Source organism: Hordeum vulgare, chromosome 7H, assembly GCF_904849725.1.
Source record: "Hordeum vulgare subsp. vulgare chromosome 7H, MorexV3_pseudomolecules_assembly, whole genome shotgun sequence".
NCBI lineage: Eukaryota > Viridiplantae > Streptophyta > Magnoliopsida > Poales > Poaceae > Hordeum > Hordeum vulgare.
Genome location: NC_058524.1, coordinates 148,759,819 through 148,773,066, shown reverse-complemented (window position 1 = coordinate 148,773,066; position 13,248 = coordinate 148,759,819). Strand labels below are relative to the sequence as shown.

Genomic DNA, 13,248 nt, shown 5'->3' with positions numbered 1-13,248 from the left:
CATCCATGTTTGCTTCCATATGGTAGTCACTATCCCCATACTTCGGTATGATTCCTTGGACTGAGCTACACTTGAATATCCCATCTTGCAATGAGTCGCATCTGTATCCAGTTTTTACCTTCATTTCCATCTAGAATTTGGAGTAAATATTCTGCGTGTAGAGGCCCCGCACCTGCAGCTCAAGTGGGTTGAACGAGTACGTGTCCATCTCTTTGTAAATTGTTTCCACTTTCTCTTTTGCCACGCTCACCAACACTTTGGCTTGGATCGCAGTGTACTATTTTGCAAATTTAACCAACGAGTTGTTTGGGCTCATGTACTTCTTTAGCATAGAGTTGAAACCCTCGCTCCCTGTCGTGGTCTGCAGGAACGGAAAAAATTGTGCATGTAGTACACCGGTACCCAGCATTCCCTGTTTTCCCACAACCAAAGGAAATGTTCGCTGTCCGTTTGACCATGCTCATCAGGCATCTTCCACCATTTCTCTCCAACTTCCACTGCATTAAAAAAGTCAGGGAGATGGTAACTTAGGATCATAGGCAGTGGTAGTTTTCATGTAAATATATGGTAACTTAAACATAAGCTCTTGGTAACTTGCATCTACATATCAGTCAGTCAATGAGTTGGTAACTTAAGATCACAGACCTTTTGGCATGTAAAGTGATTGTAGCTTTGAACAATAGATTATGGTAACTTGCAACTACCTGTCAGTCAAGGAGAGATGGTAACTTAAGATTGAATACCCTTTTTTGCATGTATAGTGATGGTAGCTTAAAAAACACATCATGGTAACTTGCATGTAAAGTTATGGTAACCTAAATAAGAGTTTATGGTAACTAAAACAATAGAAAGGTGTTGTTAATGGTGTTTATATGGTGTGATGGGGTAGTGAGTCAAACTATTGTCACAACAATCCTTGAATGCCTTGTTCAATGGTTGATCATCAGCCATTAGCCTCCCAAGCTTCTCTTGTGCTTTCTTGATGATGTGCCATCGGCAATTCCTATGTACTATCCCGATGAACACCGCATCAATAGCATTCCTCATGGCAAAGTCCTGATATGTGATTATATTCTTTGGCGTGACCCCACCCATCACATGTAGGAATGTGTTAAAAAGCCAAACAAAGTTTTTAGTCAGTTCGTTTCGAACAAAACCACACCCAACTTGGATGGACTGCCCGTGATTGTTAATGCCAATGAATGGCGCACACGGCATCTTATACATATTGGTCATGTATGTCATGTCAAACGACATAATGTCATTGTATTTAGCGTACGCCCTATGCGATGGACCATCTAACGAGTACATGTTTTCCACCCTGTCTTCGTCATCAAGTTTAATTCTCCAATAGAAATCTGGATCCTTTGCCCTCAGCTCCTCAAAGTATGCAATCGTGCTGCCCACGTCTACGTTGCGGTGTTCATTGCAAAATTTGGCTCGCTGATTTGCTAGGTCTTGTGTGCGTAGGTCACAACATTAGGATCATCATAGAACCATGAAATCAGTTGCATCTGCCTTGCGGTTTCTATGTTGCATTCATGCAGAATCCGTAAGAAGTCCACCTCTTCCTTGGGGATGTGCCGGTGTGATGCTAGGAATTTGGTCAGGGAAGGCTTTCTGACCAGTGGGTGGCTATGGTTGTCCTCAAAGCATCCCACTCTCCACCAAGCATTCGTGTGCTTAAGATAGAGGTGTGCTGGACACTCAGTCCTCACAATCTTCCCTCTCTTTTTTTTCTTCATGATGCCTTTTGGGTTTTGCACATCTTGCTCCTCCTCCTTGTACGGCTTTGGCTTGTCATATTTTCCACACACCACAAGTGCCCTGGTCATTGTGTTGTCCTTCCTAGTTCTCGTGTACTCAGTCCTTATCACAAACCCATTCCTCAGCGCATATAGCTTGTAGTGGGCAATAGCGTCCTCCAATGTGTCAAACTTAATTGTACCATTAGGAGCCTTAAACGTGGAGTACGCCTCAGTGTTAATGCCTCCTTGATCTCCATTCAACGCCCCTGTTTCTCGACTTGCCGGCTCGCTGACTGATATATCAAAGAATCTTTCCTTCGCCCCAATGCTGGCACTTTTTCACTGCCTGGCCCAAGGATCCTTTGTTTAGATGTAGGTGGAGCACCTGCGTGTTGTTCACATGAAACAAACTGTCAGCTTTAAAATCTTTTTTGACAATTCTGGTGGTAACTTGCATTAAAATTGCGTGGTAACTTATAGTATGCACTCATGATAACAAGTGACAATACAATCTGTCAGCTTTAAAATCTTTTTGTTAGTTCTGGTGGTAACTTGCATTAAAACTGTGTGGTAGCTTACAATATGCAGTCATGATAACAAGTGACAATAAAATTCTTTCTTCCTTTTGTTGGTTTAGTATCAATATATGGTTGATGTGCAAGGCTGATAACTTCATTACATTCTGCATATATCATAGACATGTAGGTGGCATTTTCGTAAGTGAGTATTCTCTTACCTCACAATTGGCGGTTCATGTTGGCAGAGCCATGGCTAGTGTACGCGCATCATCTCTTGTTGTTTCTCTTGGTCAGCACTCTCCGTGACGTTGGTGTTGTCTCCGTTATTTTCTGACATGTTTGTTGTAACACCTGCCTACACATGTTAATAATATCAGTCACGTGTCAATTTTTTACATACATCAATGAGAGCAATAGTTATCATTTTTTCTTGATGGTAACTATAGTTGACATGGATGTTATCATTTTTTCTGCAGGGAACATCTTGTTACTCATGCTGGAGACTATTACACTTGGCAACAACATTAACCACTCCAAAAATCAGTGGGCTTTTTCTTGATGGTAACTTGCATCGCACATGTCTGGTAACATGCACCCTGTTGTCATGGTAACACAAGACAAATCTTCTACAGTCTGTTTTTCTGTAGTGGTAACTTTGTATGAAAAAACTGGTAGCTTTTGATTCTATATACATTTTGTAACAACTATGGATCTAGTTTATTATGTCTTGTAACAGAATTTCACTTTTCTATGTAATAAGTTGAAAAGGAGCTGCTTTTTTTCAAGAAAAATTCTGCACATGTCTTGACAACTCAAACATGGCTTTACAAATTTGTTATTCACCCTCGTAACCTAGTAGCATCTAGCTGGTAGCTTCAGTGCAATCACTGTGATAAGATCTGTTCGGAGCGCCTGGTAAGATTTGTTCCCCCTAGTGATAGTTTAAGCCTAAATCTGGTGGTAACTACAGTTCCTTCATGCCCTTGCTTGGTTTGGTGGATCAGATCGGGGTTGGGGTGTGGGGAGGGGTGGGGTGAGGGTAGGATTGCCTAATTTTACCTGGTTCACCTGGATTCTTGTTGGATGTAGGACGCCTGATAATCACTTGTGCTTCAGGTGGTAGTTTTAGAAGTGATCTGGTGGTAACTTTCAACTCCCCATATGCCCTTGCAATTATGTGGTTGAATTTTTTGGATCAATCAGGGGGTGGGGGGTAGGGTATCGCTTCCTTGAGTTCGTCGACCTGGGAGAGAAAGAGGGAGAGGTGGGTCGATGGAGAGGGTTCTTTGCTTTTTCTTGCAATGGAGGTAAGAAACTAGCGGTTTAGGGGAGGTGGTGCTTGTGTGGTGGGGTGTGGCTCAAGGTGAGGCGGTGAGCGGGTGAAGGGGTCGACTTGGTCCAAGGTGTTGGTCGACGTCATAGCTCAGCCTCGTGCGCTATGCGCGCTCGGCCTCGCGGAGGTGGGGGAGGGTAGGGGTCATTCGGATCTATCCAACAGATCCGAACTTTAGGATTGTATCACTGTTTAAATTATAATGTATTTTTAATGTTTCTCACAAAGGAAGGAAGAGGGCCGTGATAGCGTTTAATAAAATACATGGGCAATCCGGCCCAAAAGCCCATGCGTAGGTCTATTCAACACTTTTTTCGTTTTTTTGCGAAAAACTTAGCACCCCCCAAAACTTTGACTTAGTTCTCTTTGTTTTTAGCCATCTTTTTGACGCTTTGAGTGCAATGACACAGCTTCAAAAATAGTTGGACGGTACCAGTTAAAGAAGAGCAGAATTTTTTTGTTTTCATTGAATTTTTGGTCCATATGTTAACAAACAAGTTACTCACAAGATAATCACATTCTACCGCAACATTCTTTCAATGATCTTCATATACTAAAAAACAGTTAACAAAAATATCAAGCATTACGACTTAAAAAAGTATTGAGCATTATGTACGAATTCGCAAGGAAAAATGTATCTTTATCTTCTATTTCTACATATAAATTTGCAATGAAATGTATTTGCTCAGTTTATCCAATGGATAGCAAGAACAGGCAACTCCTAAGTAATTACAAATTACCCAGCGACACTCTTGTCACTTCTGGTAAAGTGGGATGACTTCATATAGGTATGTAAAATGTCATGAAAATCATGGACGGGCCATGACTCAGTTCTGCCTCAATGAAGCTCCGCCCTTGTTTGGATGAGTGGGAGGGGGGGTTGGCTCAGGTAGCCGCACTTGTATCTCAATAGTCATTTCAAGATGACTTTGGTGGTCCTCAACGATAACGTACTATCGATGGACATGTTGTTGTTGGAAACAAAGGTCATCTGGTTCTTTCCGTGCTGTAGTGGTGGTTTTTAGGTTACGTCATACAGCTGGAGGTATGTTTCGTCCGTAGATTCGGTGCAATTGTTGTATCTCCGTTTTAGTTTTTGTCCTTACGGGACCAATCTTCCGATCTATTGAGTTTTTCTTGGGGAGTCTTTTGTGCTTTTGTTGGTTTCATTTTTGTGGAGCTAGAGACTTATTTTATGATTCTACAACCTGCACTTTCCAGAGTTCATCCTCGATCAATGTGACATCCTCGACTTTTGCTACAGTGATGATTGTAATTAAGCGAAAGTGATCCCGCGCTAACGATGCCACGTCACCGTGGATTATATCAATGATCTCGTGTTAGTTGAAACCGAATCAAAATTCAAAGCTTTAAGATAAAGTCAAACGAGAAAAGATTTCGGTTGTGAAAATGAAAACGTCGGGAGTTATAAAAATTCCCTAGCGAATTATAATATTAAATCGGGCACTTTAGAAATTATTGGTAACCCCTATATATTTTAAAGTGCATCTTTAAATCAAATAAATAAAAGAAATATAGTAAATGAAAATAAATAAATAAAAGAAATAATTAAAAGTATATATAATAAATTGTAAAAGAAAGTAAATAAAATAGAATAATAATAAAAATATAAAAAAAGAAAAAGAAAAAACAGACCCCCTCGCTAACTCGGCCAAAACTGGCCCAGCCAGCCACCCCTTCGGCCCACCCACTCCCTCGGGTATAAAGCCCCCCACGGAGGGCAACCCTAGCCGACCCCCGGCTCCCCTCGCTCCCCCTGCCGCCGCCAGCTCCCACCCGCGAGGCCCCCTCCCTCTCCTCTTGGCACCGACAGAGGTACCGCACCAACCCCACCGCTCGATCTCACCAACTCCCACGCTCACCCACCAAACCCCACCTACCGCTAACCCCCCTCCCCACCAACCGAGACTCCTCCTCTCGGTACCCCACAACCCCCACGCACAGACCCCGCTCCAGGAACCCCCATCGGCCCCCTGCCATCCCACCTCTATCCCACCGAGGCACCAGCCCCGCTTCCTCCTGCCGGCGGCCCCACCCAAGTCCCAGCCCGTCGGCCGACCTCCCCATCACCGGAACCCCCCACCACCCGTCCCCCCCCCGCGCCGGCCAAGCCCCTCCCCGACCGAGCACCGCCCCGCGCCGGCCGGAGCTTCCCTGGCGGCCCCATCTGGGCGCCAGCCCTCCTCCGGGTCGGATCCGGCGACCCCTTGCCTCACCTCCACCGGGGCGCCTCACGTGGCCCTCCGGCGACCCTCGTCGGCATCATCCTCACCGAAACCGTCACCGCCTCGTCCTCCTCCTCGTCGTCTCCTGCGCCTCTCGAGAACTCCGGCTTCACCGGGCCCTCTCGTCAACGTCGGTGAGCCCCTCTTTGGGCTCCTCCCACCGTCTGCTTCCTCGCGCCGTTTTGGTTCCATTTCGGCAAACGGCGCTCCGTTCCGACGCCGTTAGGATCGATTAGGCGATGTTGGAGATGTTCCTCTCTCTCTGTGAGGTTGAGAGTTTGAGAGTCTCTGTTAGCAGAGAGAGTTAGGAGAGGAGATGAAAAGAAAGAAATAAAAATAAATGATGTATTGCGTATGTATGTATGTATTAGATGTCGTAAGTATTTTGTATGTATGAGATGCATGTATGCATGTATTTATGTACGTCGGTATATGGCGGAATACATTAATTGTGTGGATATGTATCTATAGGTAAAATGTGTATGTGTCGTAAGCCACTTACCGGTGGGGCCAACCCACCCCGCTGTCTATGACAGGGAGGCCCCACACCCTCTTTTAAAGAAATGTGAAAATTAAAAATATAAAAATAGAAATATGTTTTTATTAATTAAATAAATAGATATATTATTTAATTAATTAATTGGCTAATTAGAATAATTAGAGTATGACACGTGGGTCCCCCACTAAATTAATCTGATTAATTAATATTATTAATCTTAGTTAAAACTTGTGCCTATGACGCATGGGACCCACTCGTAAGTTGACCAATCAACTGTTGATGTCAGCATGACGTCATGTTGATGTCATAATTGCTTTTAACCAATTTAATTAAATCTATTTTTAATTCGTAATTATTGAATAAAACTTTAAAAATTAATATAAAATAATTCGTAAGTTAGATCAAAATATTTTCAACATGAAAGTTGATCAGCAGAACGAGACGAACCCGGATACACGGTCCATTCGTCTGTCACGCGTGCCTAGCATAGCAAACGTGGAACATTTCCTTCGTTTCCAGTCTGACCGGTAGTAGCCAAAGACCCGAAAAATATCGTCACATATTCTTCCGACCCGTCTATGACGGATGTTGCTGCGTTAGCTCATGTCTAGCCTGCATCTTGCCATGTCATGCATTGTGTTGCACCGTTGCTATTATTTATTGTTTCTTCCCCCTCTTCTTACCGGTAGACCCCGAGACTGACGTTGTTGCCGGGTACATCTACGACCCTGCCGATCAGTCCTTTGCCGCAGAGCAGCAAGGCAAGCAAAACCCCCTTGATCATTCCTATATCACCTATGTCTTTCTTCCTACTGCTTGCATTAGTATTTTGCTACTATTGTAGATAGCTCCTATATCTGATGCATAGCCTATTTTTGATGAACTGCTACTTTCAGTCCTGTACCTTTAATCTACTTAGTATAGGTGGAGCAGTCATCCCTTCTGACCCCGTAGTCCAGTTGCCCCGCTTGTTTTCAAATCTTGATCCCTGATCGACGAGCCAGACCCGACACAGCACATACACCCCCCTTAGTTGTACGACGCTACAGAGATACTATCGGGTACCGAGGGTGACACCTCGCTAAGTACTCCTGATGCTATCTCTATAGTATAGCTAGTCGGTTGTGGTTATCGAGGGTGATTCCTCTTTCACCATTCCCGACGATGCATCTGTCGTGCAACCCCTCAAGCGTGGGACCCCCGAGGGTGATTCCTCTAAGCCCACCTTGACGAATACATCGTTCGAAGTCCAACGAGGGTGATACCTCGGATTCCCCCCGATGTTACAACCACACAGTTACTCGACCATGCTACTCGGATCATTGGTGATTAGTTGTTAAGACGGGTGGATTCCCGCGAGATTGTTTCGATGGCCTAATTAAAATGTCAATGGATTTGGGTGTTTGATCTGGGTTGGTCGGAGACCTTTTCGCACTAACCGGCTACGCGGGAAGAATTATGGGTACTCGGCGTCGCGTATCAGCCGAAGCTTTTCAGATGTCAGCAACGTAGCGGCGCGTGCCCGAGTGGTCCCGAGATGCATCGCGCTTGTGATTAAGGGATGCTAGGACTGACGTCGGCCGCCCACGCATCGTGCAGGAGCGCGAAGGGGAACTGGGCCCATGAACCATTTGTGGTTAGGATTTAGACCGGCGGGCTGGCCTGTGTGATTAGTTTTAGGTGGGGCTGCGACGTGTCGATATTCCGAGGCCGGGCATGACCCAGAAAAGTGTGTCTGGCCAGAGTGTTATCAAGCGTGACGGGACATGTGGTGCACCCCTGCATGGATGAAAATTAACTATTCGAATAGCCATGTCCACGGTTACAGGACGACTTGGAGTTGTGCCCTGATCTTATACAACTACAATGGTTACTTAACTGGAAAGTAGTTGCATCGGGATTGCTTCCTCGCACGGAGTCGAGGGAGGATCTCTGGGTGTGACCACACTTTAATATTGCTGCGACAATATGACTATTAATGCGTTAGACCTGTTCTACTCTCGTCTATTGCTGCAAGACCCTGAAGATGCTAGTCTTCGATAGGACTAGGCCTTCTCTCTCTATTCTCGCATTGCTGCAGTCAGTCCATATATAACCACCCCCTTCTTTGATATTGATGCATACCTATAATAGTTCTCATGTAAGACTTGCGAGTACTTTGGATGAGTACTCACCGCTGCTTTGCTCCCTCTTTGTCCCCTTGATCCGTTGTTGCGACTAGATGATGGAGCTCAGGAGATGGAGGTCCCCGACGACAACGATTGCTACCCCGACGGTGCCTACTACTACGTGGAGGCCGCTGATGATCAGGAGTAGTTAGGAGGTTCCCAGGCAGGAGGCCTCGCCTCGTTCGATCGTTGTATCTTTTGTGCTAGCCTTCTCTAAGGATCCCCTTGTTTTATGTCTGTACTCAGATATTGTTGCTTCCGCTGACTCGTGTGTTTATCGAGCTTCCGTATTCTAGCCCTCGAGGCCTCTGACTTGTAATATGAAGCTGATATTGTTTTATTTGTGTCTAGAGTTGTGTTGTGATATCTTCCCGTGAGTCCTTGGGTTTGATCGTACGCATTTGCGTATATGGTTAGCGTACGATTAAACCGAAGACGTCATAATCAAGTATGTTCACTGTTCTCGACTTTTCATCTTTTTGGATGGGCGAATCAAAGGGCTCTCTTGTAGTTTTGTGACTGGTCAAATTCGTGCATAAATGACTATGTTGATAGTCTAGTATAATGGCAGTGACTTCGTTGAAGCTTGATTAGATTTCATTTTCAAAAATTATTTTCAAGAAGGTGCATCCAAGAGATTTCATTGCACTTCCTAGTTTAAGAAATTATTTTGCACACCATATTCACTAATGCAAGACGTTTGACTGCCGAAACCATCTTACATTAGTGAAGAAGAGGCGGTAGTTTTTTTTTTATCTTCGATCCAAAGCATTTTATCTGTAATGGCTTTCATGTGTTGAATAAAGTTGCATTATTTAATCCTGCTTTATTATTATTAGTTTGAATGACATTTTTTAGGATAAATTATTTTGTATTACCAAAACAGTCATTTTCAGGGCTACCGGCTGGGCTTGGCATTTTGTTGCCGGGCTTTGAAAGGCCCGGCCCGAAACCCGGCCCTGCCCGGCCAATGCCCTGGTGTATCGCTGAATATGTTCCTCATCGACAGCCACTGTCTCTGGCTCCAAACCCCACCGCCTACGGCCACGGTACACTATCGCTTTTGCTTGTGCGGCGTCGCGCCGCGCTGGGCAGAAATACCAGGCGAGCGACTTAGCTAGGAGGCGGAGGCTCAAGAGACCAAGAAGCTGGCGGCGAGCAATTGGTGGGAGCGCGCCGATGAGAGCGCCATGGCCAGGATGGACCCTGGCGCCGGCGAGCCCCGGGGCGCGTCGCACTACCTCGACCTCCTCCTCGCGCAGCAGCAGCAGACGACGCCGTTCTCCCCCAGCGCGCATGTCAAGGCGGAGCAGCATTCCATGGCGTCGCCGGACAGAAGCACCGGTGCCGAGCAACGCGGGGGCGGCGGCGACCCGCAGCAGCCCGCCTCAACGGCCATGGTGCTGGCGGATGGCGGCGAGGGACCCGCGCGGCCGATGAGGCGCCCGCGAGGGAGGCCGCGGGGGTCCAAGAACAAGCCCAAGCCGCCCATCATCGTGACGCGGGACAGCCCCAACGCGTTCCATTCCCACATCCTCGAGGTCGCCGACGGCGCCGACGTCGTCCAGTGCCTCGCCGAGTACGCGCGCCGCCGCGGGCGCGGCGTCTGCGTGCTCAGCGGCGCCGGGGTCGTCGCCGACGTCTCGCTTCGTCAGCCCGGCGCGTCGTCGGCCGGCGGCCTCGTCGCCACCCTGCAGGGGCAGTTCGAGATCCTGTCGCTCTCTGGTACGGTGCTGCCGCCGCCTGCACCCCCGGGCGCCAGCAGCCTCGCCGTGTACCTCGCCGGCTGGCAGGGGCAGGTCGTCGGCGGCAGCGTGGTCGGCCAGCTCGTCGCCGCGGGGCCGGTGTTCCTCATGGCCGCGTCGTTCGCCAATGCCGTCTACGAGCGCCTGCCGCTGGAGGGGGAGGCAGAGGAGGCCGGCACGGCCACCGCAGCCACAGAGGCGCAGGGAGGAGGCGCCGCAGCGCAGTCACCTTGCACTTTACCGCAGCAGCCTGCGGCGTCGCAGTCTTCGGAGGTGACCGGAGGCGAGGCCGGTGGGCTTGGCGCGCCGTTGTGCAATCTTGAAGGGAATGCTGGGAGCTACCAGTTGCCCGGACCCGGAGACAACTTGGGGAGCTGGAGCGGCGTCAGGCCATGATTGCTTGGGCTGTCTTCAAGCAAGGTCGATCTCAGTAATGGCGTCGCATCAGAATTACTGTAGGAGATCTGAAGAAACTGCGACCGATCATTGTGGGAAAGCATGTTGTCTGCGGTACGTGTTGGAAGCCCGATTTGTGGAGTACGCAATGCATGTAATGTAATATTATCGGTGAACACATTTTGTGGACTAGTTTAGGCTCCAGTATCAGTGTCGCAAGAAATATTTTGGATCGTGCAACAAGAGCCCGGAAGAGAGTAGATGTCCGGTGACGGTGAACCGGTGTTTGGTGGTTCAATCCTGTACTAATATTTTGTACTCCTGATCAGATCAACATTTCGAACCCAACCTTACCCTAGTTTTGGCTCTGTGATAATTTCAGGATTAATTTTCTTCTACCACGATTTGTACAGCGTGCTAGTAGTATGACGAGCCTCTCCTACAGAAAAAGGAGTAACTACAGTTACCATGTCCCTAGTCCTGTGTTTTGTCTGTTTACTAGTGCCAGGTTCAGGTCTCCGTCTCCGTCTCCTATATCCCTTTTGGCAGCAGAGGCGTGGTACGAGCTCCAGCCATGAAACCATGCCAGCCAGCGGGAGTGTAAATCGAATACAGTAAATATTATTCAAGCAGTAAACTGTAAACAGACCGTCCATCTACTATTTCTTCAAATGAAATCGATCTTGAACAAACAAATTCAGAGTAATACGATCATGTTGCGTCTAGATAATAGTAGTACCACTCCACGAAATGTCACATGTTTTTGTCATCTGACATTCGACGAAAGGCATGTTTGACTGCACCCTCCTCGTTCTCGAGCATATCGTCGAGGGAAAAGATGGGCCGATAAGACTGGCGCGGTGGGGCAACCGAGCCTCTGGCTGTTTCAGTCAATCTCTTCCTTTATTTCTTGGCAGTGCATGCGTGGCTACAATCGCTGTTGCGTTGCTCAGATAGACCCAGAGGCTACACGCTCGTACGTAGCTATGCAGAGGGAAAGAGGAAGGAAAGAGAGGGCCAAGGCCTAGCACAGGTGCACGCAAGATGGGTAAAGATTCTCGGCATCTGCCGTACCTGCCTCCTCCTCTCCCAAGCAGTACGATCATGGAAATTTTGTTCGTGCTCGCTGCTGTTTCGTGTTCCTTGGGAGAGATGCAAGAGGGCACAGCGCCGCTTTGGAACTCGTTCTGTTTCGCAACTTTTGATGCCATCGCACCTCCTTCTTTGGTCAAAGGTGTGCTCTCGGTCATCAGACTCAAATGCCATAGATCGTAGCTGACGAAATTGTGTTATGACCTTTTGGGCAAATAAAATGGAGAATACGTGGACAACCTTTGGATGTTCGAACTGATAGTCGTTCGACAACCATTTGATCTAGCGTTCGCATCCCGCATGCTTAGTCGTTATTTCTCCGCAACAAATGATCTGTTGCAAAAACTAGACACTCATTCTCGGCCCCGAACAGAGCTGAGCATCGTGCGGCGTCGCTGTCAGCCCATCGCAAAATCAGCCTGTCATCGGCGTGCAGGAGCAAAACTGCCGTTTTCGAGCAGATCGCATCGGAAAACCTGGGTTAATTTTCGAAACATCATCTCAATTTCACTCGAAAAATCATGAAACCTGGATTCCACCGCGTGTTGGAGTTTCCTCTTCGACAGACTTACGCCTAGTGTCACCTTGCAATGGCCGCATCGCAGAAACAATGACCATGTCGTAGAAACAATTCCTGAAAGAACGACCATGTTGTAGAAACAACATTCATGTTGTAGAAACAATTCTTGAAACAACGGTCGACGGATCACCGTCAGATCTCGCAATCTAGCAGTCGTGTGTGATCCTCTATTTTTACAACAAAGATCATATTGCGGAAACCTTCGTAACATAGATCTTGTTGTAGAATTTTTTGCAACACAGATCATGTTACTTTTTTTTTGCAGCACAAATCATGTTCTAGAAAGAGGAGGAGAGAACCAAACGATGGAAAAACAAATCAGCTGAGCCGTGCAAGAAAGAGTAGAGCGGTGCACGAGCCCATGCAGGACACATGTCAAGCGCTGGCGGATGCCCCAGGCTGAATCCGCCAGCTGAGTGTTAGACTTTCCCATAATGTAGAATTGACCTTATTTTGACGGAAAAAAATTGATTCTCACCTTTTTGTGACGCCAACATATGTGGCATCCGAGTTAAACTCGAGACGCCATGATCTCGGCGTCTGGTCTGTGGTTCGCATGACCGATTGACCTGCTGACGTGGCAAAGGACCAGACGTCGGGGACCGTGTCGTGTGGTTTCACGTAAGTGTAGCGCCCGCACGCGGCCCTAGTGTCGATGTCAAAACCGGCAGATCACGAGTAGGGGTCCCGAATTATGGACCTTGGATCGATGGGTTGTAGGAAGAAGGGGGAGACAGTAGTTTACCCAGGTTCGGGCCCTCCTATGGAGGTAATATCCTACATCCTGATGGATTGTATTGATGAAGATGATTACAAAGTAGATCTAACTCGAGATCATATATGCTAAACCCTAGATGATTCAGCCTCCTCTACTCAGATAGGGTCCCTAGTTTATATAGACACCAGGGACCCTAGGGTTACAA

General features: G+C 47.3%; 1 protein-coding gene across 1 annotated transcript; it reads left to right on the top strand.

The window, feature by feature from the left end:
• The first annotated feature begins 9,391 nt into the window (after positions 1-9,391).
• On the top strand, positions 9,392-11,011 carry LOC123407858 (AT-hook motif nuclear-localized protein 25-like). Its single transcript, XM_045101087.1, has one exon. The coding sequence runs from the start codon at positions 9,703-9,705 to the stop codon at positions 10,651-10,653; it is 951 nt and encodes a 316-aa protein (XP_044957022.1). The 5' UTR covers positions 9,392-9,702; the 3' UTR covers positions 10,654-11,011.
• Positions 11,012-13,248: the final 2,237 nt, after the last annotated feature.

Coding starts and splice junctions, on each gene's coding strand:
- LOC123407858 (XM_045101087.1), top strand. CDS start 9,703: ATGGCCAGGATGGACCCTGGCGCCGGCGAGCCCCGGGGCGCGTCGCAC.